General features: G+C 39.2%; 1 protein-coding gene across 2 annotated transcripts; it reads left to right on the top strand.

Moving 5' to 3' along the window:
• Positions 1 to 805: 805 nt before the first annotated feature.
• On the top strand, positions 806 to 22,890 carry ZC3H14 (zinc finger CCCH-type containing 14). 2 transcript variants are annotated; one of them, XM_036384354.1, is made up of 17 exons: positions 806 to 918; positions 1,665 to 1,707; positions 4,969 to 5,083; positions 8,080 to 8,120; positions 8,269 to 8,464; positions 8,822 to 9,242; positions 10,660 to 10,820; positions 11,896 to 11,996; positions 12,679 to 12,834; positions 14,276 to 14,350; positions 14,787 to 14,943; positions 16,481 to 16,704; positions 18,811 to 18,931; positions 19,865 to 20,001; positions 20,982 to 21,076; positions 21,931 to 22,037; positions 22,609 to 22,890. In XM_036384354.1, the coding sequence occupies exons 1-17, from the start codon at positions 883 to 885 to the stop codon at positions 22,613 to 22,615; spliced, it is 2,193 nt and encodes a 730-aa protein (XP_036240247.1). In that variant the 5' UTR covers positions 806 to 882; the 3' UTR covers positions 22,616 to 22,890. The 2 variants fall into 2 exon arrangements, with proteins under 2 accessions (XP_036240247.1, XP_036240246.1); XM_036384353.1 differs by lacking the exon at positions 22,609 to 22,890 and having other exon boundaries at positions 20,982 to 22,036.
• The last annotated feature ends 69 nt before the right edge of the window (positions 22,891 to 22,959 follow it).

Genomic DNA, 22,959 nt, shown 5'->3' on the forward strand with positions numbered 1-22,959 from the left:
ACCTGTGGGACAGGGACCCGTGGCGAGGCCATTTGTGAGGAACTGCAGCCCATGAAGAGGATTCACACTGCAGCAGTGAGTATGCAGTCTGTGTGGCAGATGTTTCTGCTGGGAGCAGGGAGAAGCAAACAGCGCCAGAGAAAACAGGGGATGAACTGATCCAAATCCCCATTCCCGTTCCCTGGTATTGGAGGGAGACAGGCAGGGAATCCGAAATAAAATTAAACTCAGGAAGAAGGAAGGGGTGCCGGAAAAGTGTTTTAAGACTTGGGTTTATTTCTCATTATCCTACTCTGATTTGATTGTTAATTAAACTAATTTCCCCAACTCTGTTTTATCCATGACAGTAATCAGTGAGTGAGGTCTCCTGTTCTTGATCTCAACACATGAGGCTTTTTGTTTTATTTTCTCTCTCCTGCCTCGATGGGGAAAGGAGGTGATAAGAGGTTGTGGTGGGCACCAGAAAACCTATGTAGCTGTAGTGTGACATTAAGAGTTACTTGAATACTTTTTGTATAGCTATACCATAATTTATTTGTTTTTTTAACAGATAACAGAGTATTCAATTTGTGTAATTCCCGAGAAAGAGCATTAATATTGGAATAACCCCGCAGTTGTTGTTCTGGCATTCAGAGTTACGCCGTTCCCTGTGGGGCAGCCCGGAGCAGGCCCTGCGCCCCCTCAGCCCCGGCTCCGCCCGCCGCTCCCTCCTCGGCCCCGGGGTCCCGCCGCGCTGCGGCCGCCGCCCGGCAGGGGGCGGTGCCGGCGGAGGCCGCGCGCAGAGCCCGAGCGGCGCTCGGTACCCGCGCGGGCTGCGGTGGGAGCCGGGCCCGGGGCCGCGGGGGACGGGCCGGGACGGGCCGCAGGAGGTTCGGCGCGGCCATGGAGATCGGCACCGAGATCAGCCGCAAGATCCGGGTGAGATAGAAGCAGCCGGGTCGCTCCCTCCGCCCGCGGCAGGAGGCCGGGCCCGCGTGTGGGGGCAGGCCCAGCCGGCGGCTGAGGCACCGGGCTCCGGCCGGCCCCCCCGTCACGGCTGCCGGCCGCGGGGTCCTTCGGCCTCGGGACTCCCCGGGGAGGGCGGGAGCAGGAGAGTCGTTTTTGTGGGAAGCGGAGTGGGGGCACCCCTGTCCCCCTACGGACAGCTGCCCGGTGCCGTCGGTGTCCCGCGGCTGCCACTGTCGCCCTGCAGAGCCCGCCCGGCCCCGGGGCTGCCCTGGGGGCGCGCCGGGGTGGGAGCCCCCGGTACCGGCAGGGCTTATCAGCCGCTCCCACTCGGCGGTCACAGTTTGGAAATCCCGGCAGGTTTCTGTTTCCCTGCTGAGCTGGGAATCACCTTTTATCAGATCATCTTAAATTCGTTTTCTTTGCACCTTATGAGTCCGAGTGGTCTCTGCTTAAAAAAGGGCAGCTGGGACTTGGAGGTTGGATGGTAGCGCAGGCACTGGTCTGTACGGTAGAGAGAGTGAGATTCCGTTACTCTGCTGTCAGCCCCTCGCTGTTAAAACGTTCCTATCCTGAGCGTAGAGAATAGGAAAAGTTTAACATGTTAAATCAATCTGCTCAAACAGTAAATGAGAGAAACTTTGCTAAGGCTCCCACCTCTTTGCAGTTAGAAATACTTTGTTGATCCATCCCTTAAATAATATTTCATTATTTTTTAGGGTGCTATAAAAGGAAAGTTACAGGAGCTGGGGGCTTATGTTGGTAAGTTTTGCCATGTGTTCAGCAATCTTCTCTAGATCATTTTTATTATGTAGGAAAAAACCCAGCTTAGATAATGGAACTTACTGTTACCTGTGTTATTGCATACAGAAGCCTTAAGCATGAGAAGAAACACCTGAAGTGCTGAACTAGTAAGAAAGAAAGATACATACTTCACAAAATATTATAGTAAGCATAAGAGGAAGCAGTATGTGGACATCAGTATATGAAGAACTAAAAAAAACCAACTAAGAAGTCAATCTAATAGTCTTCCCCATAAGAAATGGTGGCAAGGGATTTGAAAGAAATTAAACCATGATGTGAATATCTAAGGAAATTTCGTTGAAGCATTAGGACAAACATTATATAAAGCAAGAGCCTTGGAAATACAGCAGCAGGTAGCTGTGGCCACTCTGAGAAGGAATCAGTCTTTCTTAGGCATATTTTTAACAGCTCTTGAATTCAGTGTGAGGCATCTGTCGAAATTAGGAGAGAGGACAAAGATGAGTGAGTGGCTTAGGAATTTAAAAGGCCAGGTCAGAAACATTATGTGGAACAAACCTTTAAAATGAAAGAGCTGTGTTGAGCTAATAATGATGAAATACATGTATCTGAATCTTAGAGGCAGGGGAAGATTTTATTTTGGTTTCTGGCAGGAGGGGTGAGCCATGTGAACATCTGTGGTCTTACGGGTTTGTTTGTTTGTTTTTTCTGAACCCGGGAAGAAATGGGTGTTGCACTTCAGAGCAGCTCTTTTCTGCAGCAGTAGAAGTTGGTAACTTAACACAGCATTCTGTTGGAAACAAAATACCTCAGTCCTGAAACTGCATGGTTGTTGTCTGTGATGCTTCTTGGATTTCAGGTGAAGAAAAGGAATTGAAAGCATAATTTAGTGGTCCTGTGAGTTGCAGGGCCAAGTTCAAAGTTTGTTTGAGTCCAAATTCATCTTATTTCTTATTTTAAGGGAGGCATTGTATTTATGGAAAAATGTATTGGCTCCCTAGAAGAGAGTTACCTATGAGCTGATATTTTGAACTCAGTTGGTGCCTAGGAACCATGTTTAGAACTTTTTAATTGTAAAATCATCTTTTTCACCATCTCAAAGCTTTGTCTTTTTAAGTAACTCATTTTTTGTTGTTTGGTTGGTTGGGATTTTATCATTATTCCAGGTTTCAGTTTCTCAGTCCTTGATTCTTTTCTTTCTTCTGTATTTCTGAAATAAAAGTCTTTCTTGTCTCTAATACTGAGATACTGGTAGAATACTAGCCATCTTTGATTCCAGCTATGACTGTTCTTTCTTTGTTTGCCTTCTGTCTCTGTATTCAGAGGACAGGTTTCCTGTATTCTCTGGATCAGCAGACAATGTCTGCAGTTTCTTCTCAGTCAGCTTCTGAACTTCTTTAAATAACTTTGTATTCTTTATTGCTAAGTCTGTCTTGCCTTGGTGTCTTTTTTCTTTTTAAACCACTGTTTCCAAATTTCTGTGATTTTTCAGGTTTCTTTTCTTGACTAGAGTATTTTGGACAACTTTTAAAGTAATCTTTTTCAAAAACTCTCCATGTCTTCTTTCAGGTAACCAGTAAAAAGTTGGTTCTCCATTATTTGAGCTTCTGCACAAGAACCACGCTTTTGTTTCTTTCTGTAGCTGCTAATTCTTTTCTCTTGAAAACTCTTCTACAAGAAGATGTCTTGAAAGTAACTTGTTGTGTAGAGCTTACAAAAGAAATATTCATATATTTAAAGCAAGATGAAGTAAGTTAATTATTCATCAGCTAGGAAATTTTTCAAAAGGCTGTAGTTCCATATTCAGTTTAAGTTGGCATAAGCCAACTAAGTTACTAAGTTTCTACAGTTACTGAGAAAGTAGTAACTTACTAAGTAGTAACCTCCTTCTTCTATCATACTGTTACAGGTAATTGTGCTAACTTATGCTTTTATCTGTACTTAAAATATCTTCTTTACTTTATCATGTGTTGAACCACCTGAAGAGCTTATTATGTTTAAAAGTAGCTTGGCCAATAAATAAAATTCATTCCAAGGTCCTAGCTCTGAACATTGGTTCATCTTGCGCAGCTTGTAGCTTGCAGTGAAAAAGAAACCCAAACACAAAGCAGCAACAACAAAAACCGAAACAAACAAAAAGCCACCAAAAAGAAGTGAGGGTTTAAGCTTGGAATGGGTTATGTTCAGCCCGTTGAGTAGTGGTAGTGCAGGTTCAATGTGTGAATTGTATTTTTGTAGTCTAGGGGGGAGATAAATTATTTACAGTGTACATAGGTGTAGAAGAAAGGCAATTCCTTTCATTTGGATTTTGATTTGTATTTTTCATTTTTTAGGTCTTTTTAGTGTTGTGTTCTGTCTTAGCTTGATTGAATAAGCACAGCTGTATCAGTACCTTGATTCAGATTCATAATTTGAGGTATTTCCCAGCTGTTTGCACTTACTATTGTTATGATCACGTGATGCCATGGAGTGGGATTGGAGAGCATGAGATGTTTGATTAAACTAAATTGAAGTCAGTGCTCAAGAAGCACAACTAATGCCTTTGAGCAACAATTGGGGCAGTCAGTCCTTCAGCAGAGGCCAGAGCTAGGCCAAAGTGAAATGCCAAACACCAAACTCCCCAAACCCTTAATGTGGTAATGTTGGGGTCTAAGCACCTTCCTGTGCATTTTGAGGAGTGCCTTGTATGCAAGGTAAGGGATTTCTCACAGTGTTTGAAATTGCATGCATTACAGAGTAGAAATTCAGTTGTGAAGTTGCTGGGATTTGTTTTATTTTTGTAGGTAGAAAATCTGGAAGTTAATACAGTTTTGATTTATTCAATACACATATCAGAAATGGATATTTATTTGTTTCATTTCTGTAACCAAAGGAAATGTAACAAGGATAAGGTGCTGTATTTGGCAATATTTGAGGTGATTAATATTGTAGATGTTTGCTGGTATTCAAGAAAAAGGATAGAGGCAGTGGAGTGGCTTTCTTTTATTTTGTTCTTCTTTCCATTCTGTTTACTCCCTTTTTAAATACACTGATCTTCAGCTTATGCTCTTGTGAAGTTGAGGATCTTTTATTCCTTGCTTGTAGATGAGACTTGTATTGAATCTCATAGGAAATGGAAGTCTTGTTAATTTGCTTCCCTAATCCTCTGCCTGCACAGTCTTTATAGTAAAACAGAAAGAAAATGGTTACTTGTTTAAAGATGTTTGCTATGTCTTCCATGATGTATTATACTTTAAAACAACATATTTCTCTTTCTATTAGACGAAGAGCTCCCTGATTATATTATGGTTATGGTGGCCAATAAGAAGAGTCAAGAGCAGATGACAGAAGACCTTTCCCTTTTCCTTGGAAACAATACTGTCAGGTTTACTGTCTGGTATGTTTGCAAGCTGCTTGTCACACTTCTTATCAGTAGTGCAGGACTGCTTTCTATAAGTCACACCTGACATTTTAAAAAGTTATTTATCTTCCCATTATGTAATTTGTATTAATAAAAACTTCTACTTTGCATGTCTAATAAGTACATTAGTTTTAGTCTGTCAGCAATTAGGCTTTTGAGGTGGTATTTAGATGGCAAAGGGCTGGAGGACATATTTGTTTATAAGCCAGTCAGATTAGTAAATAAAGTGCTCAGATAAGTGGGGGCTGTATGTTGAAATTATTCCTGCAAAAGCCCCTGTGAGCATGAGAGCGTTGTTCACTGCAGTTAGATGTGAAGGACCAATCTGTTTGCTTTTATGCTAACAGTGCTTCAGGTTGCTGTGCATGGGAATTACTATATCAGGGCAGATGAGCAGTGGATCTAATTCTGTGTACTGTCTTTGACAAGGCTTAGCACCAAATGCTTAGGTATTCCCACCTCTCAGGCTATTTATTTATTACCACAACCCAACTCCAAAAATCAAAAGTAGAACTTCAGAATTACTGTGAACAGGACAAGTTAGCAACACTTCAATTCTGCTGTCAGCTCCTGACAATGTAGATTCATTTATTCCATGCTGCATGACAAATTTAGGCATTATATTTCTTATGCATTTTCTAATACTGAATTTGTTTTACAGTAGAAACCTGTAAGTAAATCCACATTTCAGACATTTGACTGTAGAGATTTTGTTTTTTTCAGAGTTATGTATTTGTTCAAGTTAATCTTATTTCTGAATCTCCTACCTAATAGAGCTTTAAAGATCATTATTTTGTTTCGTGTAGATGAGAAAAATACTACAATTTTTTTCTCTTTTTCAGTTTGCTTTCTTTGACATATTCATACTGACATTACATTCTGTTCCAATATTTCTTCTATGTAATTGCTTCCTATGAGCTTTTATGTTATTGAATAGCAGAGAGAAATATTTTAGAAGTTGGCTATGTTATGAAATCGTAAATACTGACAAAAAAAGAAAAATAGTTCCAGCTATTACAATTCACTGTATTAGCTATTTAAACTGATGGATTTCCAGGTGATAATGTAACTTGTGTGGATATAGTTTGATTTTACTTAGACTGGTTTCATTTTTCTCCTGGCATTTGTCAAAAATATAATAGAGGAGTAGAATTAAGCATGGACCTTTTTTTTGAAAACTGCACTGGCACTTCTTTGCTACCTTTTGTGGCCTGCCTAGGTGAAGCTTTTGGGATTCAGTGTATCAGGAAATCATGCAATTGTCTTTCTTATAGTAGTTTTGGGAATCAGATCAGTGAAGTTTACAAGTGAATGAGGATGTAGCTCCTGTACTACGGTTTTCACTGAATCCTGATATACAGTAAAAAATAGTGTAGCAGAAAACACTTTCAGGGCTTTGTAAATGAAATGAAAAAATAATAAATATGTAGAGAAAGCAAATTTCATCAAAGAAATCAAGATCATTTTATATATTATATTTAAATTTTTAAATGATGTATTGGCTACATGCACATATACCACCAGCTGGTTTTGACACCTGCTTAAATTTTAAACATAGTGACTGTTTTAACCCTAAGTCAGTATTCTCATTTTATATATATATATATATATATATATATATATATATATATATATATATATATATATATATATATATATGTATATATATAAAGTACAAACTCTGTGTTAAGAGTGCTCTATCAGGTGCCAAAGTAGGTATTGGTTAAAAGAAGGATGGAAAAGAAGACAAGATGAAACCTGTGAATAAGCTATAAGGGAACTGGTGGAAAAGTGTTACATAGCATTGTAGCTGTGAGTTTTATATGCTTTTACTTCTTCTAAAGGCAACTCAGAATGTATATATTCTTAAATGTTGGTGAAATGCAGTACTCAGCAAGATCTGCCTTCCTTGGTTTGTCTCTGTAGCTGGTAATTTTGGGCCTTCTGGCAAAAGTTTCGCAGCAATTGTGACAAACCTGGCAATCCTGCTGGTTGGCCACCACTTCTTACTCTGAACCAAGTGTCAGATCAGATATTCTGAGGTCAGTGTGAAAACTGATCTGCATCTCCAGAGCTCAGCTGACAAGTGTTCTAGTGAAAGCTCACAAGGAGAACAACTATGAGCCTTCATTATACCCACATGCAGTCTTTGCAATATGGCAATATGTTCTTGTCCCTTAGCTCATTTCAAATATTCATCCAAAATTATGGACTTGCCCATTATCAGGTTTGAATTCCAAGTAAGATATGAGTTTAAGTATAGGGATTTTTTTCTTTCTTCTCACTGTAATATCTGTTTATTTTTGAACAGCCTTATTGTATTAAAGCCACATATTTTTTTGTGTTACTTCAGCTTAGTGCCTTTTTCACAAGCAAAGGGCAGATTTGGTACTTTGCTGAGATATTTTTGCTCACCAGCACATCTCAGAGAGTATTGTTGGTATATACAAAGCATGGTGGGAGAATCCTGAGAATCTTACATACTATATATATATATAACAGTTATAAACTGTTTGAGTTTGTATTTTCAATTATGTTTAACTCTACTGTGTAATTAAAGTTTCATATACAAAGTAAAATTTTAGGCTATGCTTTAGGCTACTAACTTAGGTTTTTTGAATAAATCTTTTTGATACTTAACTCCATTGATTGTAGTGAAAGGTGGATAGTGCTGGCTTTGAATATGTAAACCAACTAAATGCCAAAAGCAGATGATGTGGTGAATACTCTGCCTGCATGTGCAAGACATATTGGAGGCAAGGTACTTCAAGCCTCCCTTTTGAGGTTAAACATACTGTGGTTGATGGAAAGTGAAGTCTTAAGGGTGGAAAGGCAGTGAGTTTCCAAAACATGATCAGTTTCTATCCATCTCTAGACAGATATCTCTGTCTTCATCAGTCTGAATGTAAGTTAGAGTTTTTTAATTCTCCTTTTTCTCCTTTGCTTCCTTCCCTGTCTGCTGTCTATTTCAGGCTCCATGGTGTTTTGGATAAGCTGCGCTCCGTGACTACTGGTAAGTAAGAAAATTAAATTTTGAGTGAAGGGAGGCTTATTTTTTCTGTGTAGTATTATACGTCTGAGTTGTAAAAATATCTTGTCTGTTTCGTTATTTTTTTATTTATGTGGTTTAATGTAAAAGTGAAAAGTACCTGTCTCCACAGAACCAACCAGTGTAAAATCTTCAGAATCTAATATCTTTGAGAGCAGCCTGCCTTCCAGCAAAAGCAGTTCATGTGTGAGTGACGAGAGAAGGCGGGAGGATATCTTGCCCCCTCTTGCAGTGTCAAGCACTCGGACTGAAAGAAATGATTCCAGAGTTTCAACCAGCTCACAGGAGCAGAGGAACACTGCTTCCAGGTGAGGCTGCTGGCTACTTCCTAATGCACCTTCAGACATCAGTAGTTGTGTGAGTGTAATAGCCATTCTAAAGAGTACAGACACTTAGAAAGATACAAGTACTTTTGAAGAGTAAAGCAGTGCTACAATTTGTTGTACAAAAAAACATTAAACCAGAATTCAGTTCTTTAAGCAATGTAGCTCAAAGATTAGATTAGGGTTTAGATTAATTAACCAAACTGAAAAATATCAGTGTGTTAAATTTGTATAAACAGTAATACCTTAATGATTCTTCCCTCCTGGCTTTGATTAAAAGACAAATCTCATTTTCCAGGACTTGACTTGCAGATAATAGTTGGTGATTTCTTTTTTTATCAGGCAGTCTTGTGAAGATGGTTCTGCATCCCGCTTAACGTCTACGGTCAAGCCTTTGAGGGAATTGTCACCTTCTGAAGCTGTAATTGACATTAAACCTGAACCAGATGATCTAATTGATGAAGACCTAAACTTTGTGCAGGAGAATCCTTTGTCACGGAAGAAACCCATTGTGACTGTAACTTACGGTTCCTCTCGTCCCTCGGCCGAGATCTACCGGCCCCCAGCTGTCAGGAGTGCAGATGGCAGCGTTCACGTGCCCAGATTGTCACAGCAGGGCAGCCTGCAGGGGAGCCGCCAGTTAGACACACAAGGCTGCAGGTCTTTGGAAACAGGCCAGCTGTGCAATCCAGAAGCATTTGGCAGCTTAGCAGAAGGTCACAGACCCACCTCCAAACTCGGTGCTGATAAAGTGGGCAGTGAGGTTGGTACAACCTAAACTATTGCAAAAGTCTTGTTAGGAACCTAAATTGCTTTGTATGCTTCAGTAAAATCTTGACCTCAGAGAAATCAAAAGACTTCTGTCACTGGTACCGGTAGGTTTGAGATTGCATCCTTTGAGTCCACTGGTAAAAACAGATTGCATAATTTGACATCATTATCTGAGAGCTTGCTGCATTTCTGGGTTAATTACCGTGTTCATCTTCATGTCATATTGACTTGGACTAACAGGTTAGCACATTATTGAGCTGCATATGATGAATCAGAAATGATAATTCTGATCATAAAATCATTGAATCAGCATGATTTTCCCTAAGTGCTATGTATACCCCCAGCTTTACACAGTCTTGTAAATCAGGATTTTGGCATACTGTTTATTAGTCCAGATACATTGATGATGATGTGGATTATTATTACTATTCTCTTTAGAACCATGTCAGTTAAGAATTCTTTGGGATGGATGTTGGACAAGGACAAACTAAAAGATGATTGCTGCCCTAAGTACTTTGGAGGCCAAGCTAAGCCAGGCAGGGTGGTAGTCCTAGCTGATAGACTATCCATGTGAATGAAGAGCCTTTTTTGAGAGGAATGAAGATAGTTAGGGCTACTAATGTTGTAATGATTTTACAAACCTTGTATTGCAAGTGCATCTATGTTTATTGCAGCTCATAAAGTTCTCTGTCTTTGCCACTACTTAATTCTGTATAAAGGATAATGAATTCTACTTGGAAATCTAGAATGCTTTACAAAGATACATTCTGGTGTCTTAGTTTTTGAGAATGGAGAAGTGCAAATGAGGATATAATGATTTATTTAATGTACATAAATCACTGATGAATGTCAGGAACATCTCTTCTTGGAAATGTTCAAAAAAGGTCTTGTGATACTTTCTTCTGTTACTGTTGCATGAATAATGTCCAGAAGAAACAACAGGGACCTTGCACTATCTAAACTGGACCATTCTGACTGTGTGTAACAATTAGCATCCTTTGAAATATGTAGTTTTCTTGCTTAAAATGAATCGTTACACCTGTCTGAAATTAGAGTTGATACAGAGGAAGAAATTAATTTTTACTGATTGCACTTTTCTCTTTCAGTCTTTCACCATACTCATCAGATGAATAATATAAATTTATTTGGAAAACCCTGGTTTTCTGTAGGTGTTGGATAATTTTTCTGTACTTGAGAGATTTTTTTCTTATTTTTTCCTTAGTGTTGTTTACAGTAACATTTCCAGTGACATGTTTCAGTGTAAATGTGTCTGATTTTCATATTACCCAGAGCAGTCACTTGTCCAACTGGAATGGAAGTACTCCATCTCCTGGCTCCGGGTGGAATTGCAGTGCTTTCTTTGCTGGTTTATGCTAAATGAGCTGTTTTGCCTGCTCTGTGCGTTGTAGGAGGAAAGCTCCAGGAAGAGACGGCTGCCTGTTGTAAGCTCGGTAGTCAAAGTGAAAAAGTTCTGTAATGATGGAGAAGATGAAGAGGAAGAGGAAGACTATGGATTGCGAACAGGAAGCATCTCCAGCAGTGTGTCTGTACCTGCAAAGCCAGAGAGAAGGTACTGAAGATCTCAGTGTTTCTGTGTTTTCAAGAATTTAATATAATGAATGAAAACTTTGGAAGTGGGGAAAATCAGTTTACACTTTCAAAAATTGACAGACAAAATTTAGTAAATAATTTTAATATTTTTTTGTACTGTCTCACAACTCTGTGGATGAGATGCCTATTTATGCCACCCTTTTGCCTTTGATTTTGTAACCTCTTTTCATTTTTGCATGTAAGATGCAATGCAGTGTGAATTTTTACATTATTTGGGTGAAGCTTACAGGCAAAAGAACAGGAATGTTGACATGTTTCAGACCAGGTATTTATTATGGTAAAATAATTTTTCAGTAATTTGATTTATTTTCAGGAATTGTTTTCAAACCAGTTATCACTTGTTCTTTAAGGTGATTTCAACTTTTCAAACAGTCTTCAGAGGTTTTTCCCTTTTTTCTGCTCCCTAATTCTATCCAAATGTCAGGCATTAGCCAAAATGCATACCTTTTGTATGTGATTTTTAACCATAGTGTAAGAACATATAAACTAGAGAAGGGATGGTTCTACTGACCTACAGTGATAGCTGTATAAGATTTATTGTAAGCTAATATACTGTGTTTAATTTATCTTCAGTACCACAGCACATTGGTCTGATTTAAGCTTCCTTATTGTTGATTTTAAAGACAAGCAGAAAGCCTCTTTTTTCAAATAATATGTTTTTGATAGAGTCATTCTAATTATGCAGCTGGATCATATTTCTCAGGATGGCTGCATAATTATTGGTGCCAGCACAAACATAGCAAGAGATAAGTGGTGGGCAGAGGTGGGAAAAAATTAATGGCAGAGAGTGCCTTTCATATGTAGCATGGCTTTACAGCAGCTTGAGAGGTGAAATCAGACATCTGGGCTTCCATTTTTTAGAGTGTTTTGTGGATCCCCATCCACTGAGAGAATAGATTAACTGAAAACTGTTTTGGATAAAATAATTGTAGATGATTTCTGTTAATATTTTTCCTGTTGAAATAACTGTCTTTAACGTGGATACTGTTGCTGTGCAATCCGTGTCCGATTAATTTTTTTTTTATTTCCTTTAGACCTTCGTTGCCGCCTTCAAAGCAGGCCAATAAGAATTTAATACTGAAAGCAATCTCTGAAGCACAGGAATCAGTTACAAAAACAACCAATTATTCCACTGGTAACTAGCATTGATTTTGCTTGTGTTAATCTGTGATATTTCCAAATTCTCTTGTATAAATCCAAGCTAAAGAAAGCGCTTAGAGAGAAGTCTGAATGCTAAATAGCAAGTCAGTTATACTTGAGGGATTTACTGTGTCTTGTTTCATTGCATTGATGTTCAGTGATGAATTATGAAAACATAAATGCGGGAGAGGATCTTTTTGAACCTAAGTGATTCTATGAATCTGCTGCCATTTTTTTGTTCTATTCTATTTGCAAGCACTTCAGCAAAGGGTAGCTAGCATCCTATGAAGAGACATATTGATGATCCATGACTATTTATATGAAAGATGGAATTAAAAGTGATTTCAAAACTGTCAGAAAGTACCACGTTAATTATATGTAGAAGTGGATGAATGAGTAGTTTGCTGTTGTCACTCTAATCCTTCTCATGCTGTTCTGTCCTACAAGTAGGAGTTCTGAGGTGCCACTCAGAGTGCTCTGTGCACATGCACAAATACACTTGAACAATAAGAATTTCACAGATAGCTAAAGGTGCTTTTTGTGGAGATAGGCGCTTGGGATTTTTTGTGTGTGTGTAGGAATTTGTGAGAATTATTTTAGCACAATATATCTAAAAACAGTACTATTGTGTGATTGGGTAGTATGTAAATGATTTGCCATTGTTTCTCTATTTAAAGTTCCACAGAAACAGACTGTTCCAGTTGCACCAAGAACTCGAATTAGCCCAGAAGAATCACAGTTAGAAGTAATTCATGTGCAAAGCAGACTGCCTGTTCTGAGTTCTCAGCTTCACGTAGAAGAGTCAAAGGAGCAGACAGTTGAAGAAATTCAAGGTCATCTGATAATATTTTTCAAGAATTTATACTAGGGAATATCATTGTACAAGCTGAGCAGAGAAAAGGAAAGGAATGCTTTTAATTTTTAAGTCTGCATCAGAAGTTGCACACAGAACTGCCCTGAAGACCATGCAGCTTTCAAAAGCATGGCTGTCAGATAGATCCATGTATCCAAACACACACACAGACAACCTCAGAGGAATGAATCAGTAAGCAAAGAATGTTACAGCTCTGTGGCGTGTCACTGAACAATAATTTTGCATAAGCACTTACATTTGGATTCCTTCTCTTTTCCCCATCTTTTGCATATTTTCCTTAGTATCTTGTAGGAGTAATTCTGTCACAAAGCTTAAGTGAGAGTAAAGATACTCTAGAGTATTTAGAACAATTTTCCAGCATATGAAGTATTAAAAGATTCTTCCAACACATGGTTTCCACACAAATGGTTATAGTGTTTTATTTTTCAGTTTAAATATAAGAATACTCTATTTGCTCTTACAGGACAGCTGATACCAGGCTAACTGTGTCAGCTTTGGTTTTTACTTCTCTTTTGAATCTCCTAAAGGGCATAATATTTAAAGGTAGTCAAAGTGCCTTTTCAGCATGGTTTTCTTACAGAGGATGGGGGATTGTTAGTCACAGGGAATCATAGAAGTAAGGCAGAAGAAAAAATATGTCTATAACAAGTACTTAGTTTATACTTGCTAAGTGTTTAGATATTTGGATAATGAATTAAATTAGGTTTTGAGTAAGATTTTTGTTACATCATCCTATAATCATTGTAAAGGAATGGTAAACATCATTATTTTAAAAAGATTTTTGCAGTTGCTTATTCCTAATATAGATGTATTTGGAATCTTTCTGCCACCCTAAAGTATGTGAGAAATAGCTTTATCAGCCTTTGAATTAATGCACAGAAAATAATTATGCTTAGTATTTTCACTCTTTTACCATTGAAATGGAAATGACAGCTTGCTTAGGAAATGTACAGAAAGCAAAAATAAATTTTTAAGGCATATCTCAAATGTAGAACAGTGCTGCTCTGATTTGCTTCAGCTCTTTTAAGAAGATTGTAAAGGAGTCCCTTGCTACTTGCTTTCCTCTGTGTGTGTTCTCTGAATGGCCAACTCCTCTACAAATGAGGAGGAGGAACTTGGCCTTCATCAGTTGCTGTGCCCACAGACCTCATTTGTACTGAGCAGCGATTATGGGAACGAGTAGTGTCCTACAGTACTTAGATTTTGCCATGTTACTGTTCCTGAAACAATGGGAAAAGGGTTCATAATAATGAGAATGGCTTTTAAAAATGTTAAAAGTGTGAATGTTTTTGTTGTTGATTTTTTTAATCAAAAGAATTAAGAGATTGTGCCTCAGTTCTCTAATCTATAGTTTCATGTTGACATGCTGTTAAATATGCTTTTTATTGCTGTTTTTTTAGGAATTGCACAAAAGGAGCTCTCTTGTCGGCTTCAGATTGATCCTATGATTGAAGATGCCTTGCAAGTGTCTCAGGGTTAAGTCTTGTGATCTTTTTTTCTTGACATCTAGTATTACTGGCCAGTGAATGTTAAGATACTCCTTTTCAATTAATTATACTGATTTCTACAATTATCTAGTTTCTACATCTCTAAGGAATGAATGCATTACATTAGTAGCTGTTCAGAGGATGAGAGATTTGGAGGGGGAGGGGAGTTGTTCAATGCTGTTTCAGTATAGCCATTCCACTTACAAAATTTCCTGATCTGACCTAATATGGCTTATGGCTTCTGTGGATCCACCCCTGTGGAATTAACAGGAAAGTAAAAATGTTTGCTGGAAACTACTAGGAAGAAATTAAAACAAAGTAAGGTTAGCTTAGTGACCATGTAAATTGATATTAGAAATATGCTATAAGAGTACAACTGCCACCTTATTTTACTCTTTTCTATGTAATTTTTCTCCCAATGCAGATTACTGTGACCCAGAGTCTCTGGTGCACTCAGATACTCGCTCGTTCATCCTGAAGAAGCCCAGGTTGTCAGAGGAGATGGTGCCACAGAATCAGCAACTGGGGAAGAAGGGCACAGAGGCAGTGCGAGTTCACTCAGGACGTCTGATACAGACACGGTGAAAAGCTACTGCATTTAGGAGGGTTGCTAGTCAAATTGCTTGTTTGTGGTTTAGATGGAGCCATTTGGTCAGACTTGTGCTTTGTCAGTTCAGTCAGGAGGTGTGAAATCATGCAAAATGGACTGACTTTGAGTAGCAGAAGAAAAAAAGCAGGGGCAAAAAGCCTCACAGGAATCCTTCTCTAGGAAAATAATCGTAGGGTCAACTGTAGCTTGAGCAAGTCTTTGATTTGCAAGAAAGAAGGAACTGAAAGTACTGCTCTTCTGTTCTGATTTCTGAAATCTTAGTCAAGTAACCATTTTGCTTAAATTGCCTTTAGTTTTATACCTGTTTCACCCTTGGATTACATTTCTTAAGAAAAATCTTTTAACATAGTATTGAGTGTGGTGAATCCTGGACAATGATTTAAGGCTCCTTACTGGAGAGTTTGACCAGGAGAAGCTTAAAGTTCATGTCAGCTTCAAACGAAGTTCCAGGTAACAAATAGTCCTACCTGTTACAAGTTAAAGCTACTCTGAACAGCATGACAAACTTCATCACCTGGGCTGCTGTGCTTGAGAATCTGCTGGTGTTTCCTTTCTGTGAGTGGCTTTCAGCAGCCTGTGTTAATTGAAAACAAAACTAACACTGAGCAAACAAACCCAAAAGGATAACCTGGCAATATTACAGTTGAAAGCTGTGACTGTGCTATAGGAGAGAGGTAAATTTTTGCATGTGAATAGGTCGGTTTCTGACTCCTTCAGTCTGAAAGTTTTAGCTCATGGTGTTTTTCATGTTCTGGTTTCTGTCGTCTTAAAGGCATTCTACAGTGTAGCTGCTTTTAGCCTCACTTCATATGGAAGCAAAGTTTATCCCAATGCTGTTTGTCTAAGATGAGAGCTCCACAGTTCTCTAATACTTAGAATCGCTTGTCATTCAGGAAATCCCTCAGGTGAAATGGATGGGATGGTGAAAGGCTGGAGAAAATGTATATGTTCCCTGTTTTAATGCTCCTTCTTATCCATGCTGACTACTGTCAGATACAGGACACTAGGCTATTAGTGTCTGACCTTTTAGTCTGGCTGAGTGTCAAAGTTCTTAGTATCAGTATTGCAATTCTCTCATCCTAGTTCTAAAGACTTTTACACCACTTGTTTCATAATGTGCTTTTCAGTAATTTTGAGGAGACACGCGTTTGATGTGTTAAAAGGCTTGTAATTCCAAGAATGATATTTACTCTCTTTTTCTGCCTCAAAACTGCAAATTCCACAGGATTGACTGTTTGTAAATGAGCTTTTGGATCTGTCTGTTGAGCAGAATGCAGCAAACTGAACTTGTACCTAGAGCTGTGGTTCTTATTAGTGCTTCAGGGAGACTAGAAGTCTAACTGCTAACTGGAGTGTATTACCAGTAATTGCTAAAAGAAGGTCTGTTACTGCTTGACTACTACTGACATTGATAAGCTTGTACTACTTTCACTCACTACCACAGCTCACATTCACTCAAACCTCTTGAGTCAGAAAATGTAAATTTACTACATTTCTTTGTTTAATAGAGACCAGCTCGCACAGCCAGAGAAGCCTGCTAGTCCCAAGTTCATTGTGACACTGGATGGCGTGCCCAGTCCACCAGGATACCTCTCTGATCAGGAGGAGGAAGAGATGTGTCTAATGGAAGGGTTGAAGCCAGTTACCCAGCACATGTGTGCTGGCAGAGGATTGAAAGGTCTTCGAGCACAGCAGATGCAGATTGTAACCAGGCAGCTGGAGAACTGTGATGGTAATTATACTGACCAACCTTGCTGTGCTGCTTGAGCATGGCTACACCTCCTGGATATATCATTCTTAAGAAATCCAAGTGGTGGTGTTTATTCTTCAAATTAGAGCATTCTTTAGGCAAATGAAATCTGGGAGTTCAGTGGGACCATATCTTCAGAAGCCTTTGTCTTGGAATACTAGAACAATATGGCACATGGTAGTTCTCCACACATCTTAGTATTTGGTAAAATTTGGTTGGGTTTTTTTAGGTAGGTTTTTTTTTGTTTGTTTGGCTTTTTTTGAGTTTTTGGGGGTTTTTTTGTTCTGTTTTTTTTTCTGGTTGGGTTGGTTTTTTTGTGGTTGGTTTTTTTTTTTGTTTTGTTTTTGGTTTTGGTTTTTTTTTGTGGGGTTGTCTTTTTTGTTGTCGTTTTGGGGTTTTTTGTTTTGTTTTGTTTTATTTTGTTTTGTTTTTTGCAAATGTAGTTGGTCTTCATTGCCAGAAATCTGCCCTTCTGGTTGACCTGTTATAATTTGTCCCTGTGCTGATTGACAGGTGATGTTACAGTTAACACACTGACATGCCTTGAACCTTTAAAAATGTGTCAGGTGGTATTAATGTTTCTGTCAAGGGTTGTGACACCAGAAGGAAGCCTGGTAGTGTAAGGTGTTGGTAGAGTCCAGTGGCTAGCACCTGAAAGCAGAACTTAACAGTGTGTGATTTTACGTGAAGGTTTCTATATTCTCTTTCTGTATTTCTTTTGAATAACATGAGAAGTTGCTTGCTGAGCCACGTTTGAATTGTTTAGAATGCTGACATGGTGATGAAAACCACAGAGGTTACTGTTTTGTCATAGGCTTGTTGAGCACATGCCTGAGGGCTGTGCTGAGAACCCTTAAATTGCATGGATCCAGCTGTAAATGTGTAATGCAATTATGAGAGCACCATAGCAAAAAGTCTTCTAAGTCCATGTCCTTTCATTTCCCTGGCTGCAGAAGATTAAGGCAGCCTTAAAGATTAAGGGAATGTTGTGTATTCATGCACTTCACTAGCACAGAGAAACAATTGTTAGAGTACTTCCTTGCAAATCCATGCTTTGCTGTGTGTAGCTTCAGACTCCTCACCAAAGCTGGTTGGTAGAGGAGAGTTGCCAGCACAGTCCTAGCTCTGTTGAGGATTCCAGTGAATTTGCAGGGATGGGACTGAAGCTCACACACAATCAGATCCATGTGGAAGTGATCTGTACAGGCCAGTGTGGTCCTATAGCAGGATGGCATTATTTGGCTTTGGTGGGTTGCAAGGAGAAGGCATAAATGAGGCTAAGGATGGAATGAAGCTGGAGCAATTTGTGTCATCAATGGGATCAGAGAAGGAAATCTAGGCAGTGCTGGAAAACTTTGAAAAGCCAAAGGTTTAGGCAGATTGGGGAAATAAGACAACAGCAACATATGTACAATTGTTTGAATTTGGAGAATAAGGTTTTCTAAGCAATTTAAATAGAAGAAAGTCAAAGTCTCATGTTTTTGTAAGGATAGTGAAGGTGTGGAATGTTTCAGCTTAGAATTTCTTCAAATACTTTTTGGAATAGAGTCTGGGTTCAGGTAACTGAAGTGTCTTAACAAATTACATAAAGTGGTTCTTCTTCAGTATATGCTCCCATAATAATAAATCTGATTATCATAAAAATTGATTTTTAACTTTCATCTCTTGAAATAAATTTCTAGAGTAAAAAATACCTTGGAGAAAGAAACAAGGCTATAATTAACTCATGGCTCAGCAGAACAGTCATAACTCAGGTTCACTTGGGATCATTGCCTTGTCTGTCCAAATCTTTAAATCAGTTCAGATTGAAAAAGAAAACTGATTTATTTTGCTTGTAAACAGTGCAAATTTGATATTTTATGATTAAGCTGCCAAAAGTCTAGTATTATGACTTTCCACTTTATGGTTTTGGAAATTTTCTTTGGAAAATATGACGTACATAAACTCTTACTGTCATGATTTTTTTGATTAAGAGAGAATAGAAGTACAGTGAATTTTGATCATGCTAGATTGTTTACACCAAGTTGCATATAGAATCATAAAGGTCCCAGCTTGGGGTTGTTTTTTTTCTTCTTTCTTACCATCCAGTGGAAATGGAAGACTTAAGTATGCTACAAAAGCAGGAGAAGGTGCTGGACCGCTGCAAGTACTGGCCTGCCTGTAAAAATGGAGATGAATGTGTGTACCATCACCCCACACTACCTTGCAAGTGAGTAGTACAGAGCTCATCCACTTGACATGCTATTTTGATTTTCATTCCAATGCTGCAAACTTCTGCTCTGTGCCAGTAAATATTCCAAGGCAGAACAAACCTGTCAGGGCAGGATCAGAGCTAGATTATCACACTGTTATTCCTTCTGTTTTCTGTCCCTCTCCCAAGTGTCAGAACACTGGGATGGCTGCTGCACCCTTGCAGAAGAAAGCTTTAGTTTAGAGTACAGGCTGGTGTCCCTGAGTTGCTTGAAGATGCAGGAATTAGCATCTTAAAAGAATAGGCCCTCTTCTGCCAGCTGTTACAGTGCTTTTGAAGGTTAGGTTATTGTTACATAGTAATGCAGTGATTGTGGGTTTAAATTTGAAAGAGAAGGCAAACTCTTGAACGTGCCCTGTGCCTTTGACTTCTCTTCCATAAGCAGCAACAGTCCAGGAAAACAGTGCCTGTTTTGAGGTAACTCTTTACCAGATTGGGTAATTTCAGTTAGCCTGCACATTTGAATTATCTTATAAAATCTGGTGTAACTAAATTCAAAATAAAACTCTTCAGAGAAAACCATGTTACTAGGGAACACTGCACCCCTCTCTGGGGAAGGTCTGATTTCACATTGCCTTTGTCACTCTGCCACACAGTAGGAGGGACATGTCCTGGCTTGCACCAAGGAGTTTGGGACCAAACTGTCCTGAGAGTGAGGTGGTTCAGTTGTTCACTGCATGGAGGTGGGGTATGCAGGAAGAGCAGCTGAGTGCAGCTGTGTGGGTGCACAGCTCATGCACTAGACTGTGTTCCCCACTTGGGAGGGAATCAAGACATGCCCCAGCCCTGCTGCACCTCTGGCTTTCTGTGATACTCTTGCTTCTGTGTGCAACAGATGCCTCGGGATTTTGCTCCAAGTATGAGCTTTTAACTCAATTTCTTTTCCCTCAGAGTTTTTCCTAACTGCAGATTTGCTGATAAATGTCTGTTCATCCATCCAAACTGTAAATACGATGCAAAGTGCACTAAGCCAGACTGTCCTTACACTCACGCCAGTCGACGAATCCCCCATCCATCTCCTAAACCAGGTGGGCACATCTTGTTTTCTGAGCTTTCAATGATAGTGCTAAAGGAACAACAGTATTTCTGGAAACAGAAACTGACAGTGATGAAAAAATATTTTTTTGCTTGAGTTGACCTAATTTTTTTACAATTCTTAATGCAAGTTGAAGAATAATAATCCAGTGTTACTGCAAAAACTGTTACCAGAAAAATCCTCCAATGCTCTTACACAGGAGTCCCTATAAAGGCTGTGCAAGGCCAAAGTGGTGACTTGCACAACTTGTCTGTTTCTCTGAAGGGATTAGCCAGCACTGCAGTTTTGCTCAGATTTTTTTCCTTAAATTGGACATATCTTGTACCAAGGGCCTGTGATACACACTGAAAACAGAGGCCCCTGCCTTTGAACATTTTTTCTTTAATGTCAGTGTAGGAGTGAAGTTGGTGTAGTGATGAGATGACTTTTGGGGTGAGGTTACTTGCTGAAGACAGTAGCTGTGTTTGATATGGGTTGGTGTTGAGCCTTTGAACCATGCCGAGGTGCAGGACCTTTACTGCATGATCTTTTGGAAGTAATTTAGCCCCTAGTCAGTTCATGCAGTTTTGTTACCTTGCCAGAAACCAAGTACAATGTGCTTGTCTCCTGTATCACTTCCAGCAGCTCCTCCATATTCCTGGAAAGTGCAGTGCCTGTGCTTCTCTGTTTGGTCAGCTGAAACTCTAACAGGCTTCCTGCTGTCCAAGTTTAACATCTGAGATTCTCTGCCTACCGGAATCTCTGTGATGGGGAAGAACCAAATTAAATGATTACCTGATAGCCTTGTTTTACTCTAGGATCTACTAACTGCATTGGGAAATGCTGTTTTTATTTCTTGCTGAATTTTGGTGTATTATAAAATGGAATTTTTAGCAGAAAGATTGATATATTTAAGGTTGTGCAGAGCTGTCTTGAAAAGGCAATTTATTCTGGTCCAGACTCACTTCCTGTTCTTTTTGTTTCTACTGTTAGCACCCCTGCCCACACTGTCCATACCCTCCAGTAGTCCGCTGTGCAAGTTTTTTCCAGCTTGTAAGAAAATGGAGTGTCCATTTTACCACCCAAAAGTAAGATATATCTCCTATCTTCCTTCCATTCTAGAAAGAGACTTAAAACATGCTACTTTGGGACAGGAAATGTTAATAGGATTTAACACTTTTATCTTTTACTGTTCACATTTTGACTTTGCCTTATAAGGAGAATACACAAAAGCAGTGATTTAAGGAATTTGGAAAATTATACTTTCAAGTTATCTTACTACCAAATGCTGCTGGGGAGCTACAAACAGGACATATCTCTTCAAAATATACCCAGCCAGGATGCTGGGGGCAGAGAGGAGCCTTTTGGGAAGGAATATGTCTCAAGACTCTTGACTCTTCCTTCTTCAGATATGCTGTAAAATACAAAAAACTTTAAAGATTGCCCAGTTACCCTAAAATTTATTAATGTAATCTGTTACTACAGGAGTCTATTACTTGGGTACTTGTATAGAATTGTGTCCCTGCATCTAATGCCAGGAAGTGTAGTGCTTTTTCCAGCCCTAATAATGCCAAAATACCCATGCTCAGATACTATTAGCCAGATACTCTGGCTTTTCTCCCCCCTCAGGTGATGCTGTGTCATGCTCCCAACTTGTACACAGAGATCAATTTAAGCTGAACTCTGTAAACTGTTGCAAGCAAAGGAGTCTCCACCAGTCAGTGCAGTGGCAGTTTTGGAGCATGAAATTCATAGTTGGTACATCTTGAAAAGGATTTTTTGTCACTGGGTTGAGCTGATTGCACTGGTGGAGGCAGGTGTTGGCTCAATTGCAGGTGAGAAGTGTCACACAGCAATATCAGGGTCACAGTACAGCTCAGCATGTTCAGGAGTTCAGGCAGCCAGCACTGAGCAGCCTCCTCTGAAATACTTTTGGTTTTAGCATTGTAGGTTTAATACACAGTGTACAAGACCAGACTGCACTTTCTACCATCCCACTGTTGCTGTACCTCCACGCCATGCCTTGAAATGGACTCGAACTCAAGCCAGGTGAGAAATACTCTAAACCTAACCAAGAAAAATAAAAGGTATGTTATGACATTACTAATGTAGTTTTACTCACAGAAGTAATATGTGTGTGAGGAACAGCAAAGATGTATGAAGAAACATCCCCCTTATGGGCAGCTTTCTTTTGAAGACAATCTGTGCTGTTGATGGGTAGTAGTTGTATAAACATTAACTAATGTGATGCAAGCCTGATAAACAGGTGCCCTGCAGCTGGGACAGAGCAGTCACTGGAATCCTCACCTGGACAGGTGGTGTTTTCTGAGTTGTATTTGAATAAAGCTGAAGATCCTTTTACCATTGTTTTATCTTATGTCTAAGATGTCTTTTCCACAATAGGTTCAGCTGTTTTCTTGGAGTGTTTCTGGCAGAGCAGCTCCTTCCTGTCAGCTACCTGTGATTTCATGAACCAGTAGCAGACTTCCCAAAGCTGCAGCTATGGGCCTGCCATAAGGCTCATGTGATTTAATGGTCCAATCCCCTCTGCAAAGGTTTTAACCATTACAGGGGTGGGGCAGAATTGCTTCTTACGGAATTGGTTTTTTTTCCTCCTCAGTGAATGAATATGGTACGGCCTGGGACTGAGCTTTGCCTCCTCTGGACAGTAGAGGACAGGAGGATGAACCACCAGGACACAGGATGCTAGGAAAGACTCATACATTTGGACTTGGAATATACATTGTTTTCATAAAACGAGGTTGATTGCATACTTGAAATGTCTCTAATTTTCCAAGTTTGTAAGTTTGGACAATTTTACATTTTTTTTACGCTGTAAGAAAAAAACATCTGTGTAAGAAAAGTTTTACTTTTAAGTTCCATTAAAAACCTTCAAAGCACATTTTGTGTTCTGTTTGTGTAATGTTCCTTGTTTAATGGTTGTTGTGTTGAAGAATAAAGTATGGCAGCA

This window comes from Molothrus ater, chromosome 6 (genome assembly GCF_012460135.2).
Source record: "Molothrus ater isolate BHLD 08-10-18 breed brown headed cowbird chromosome 6, BPBGC_Mater_1.1, whole genome shotgun sequence".
Taxonomy (NCBI): Eukaryota; Metazoa; Chordata; class Aves; order Passeriformes; family Icteridae; genus Molothrus; species Molothrus ater.

Excerpts from the sequence above, each read along its gene's own strand:
- ZC3H14 (XM_036384353.1), top strand. The coding sequence starts at position 883 with ATGGAGATCGGCACCGAGATCAGCCGCAAGATCCGG. Across the intron at positions 8,121-8,268 it reads GCTGCGCTCCGTGACTACTG|AACCAACCAGTGTAAAATCT; the intron begins GTAAGTAAGAAA and ends CTGTCTCCACAG. Across the intron at positions 11,997-12,678 it reads AACAACCAATTATTCCACTG|TTCCACAGAAACAGACTGTT; the intron begins GTAACTAGCATT and ends CTCTATTTAAAG.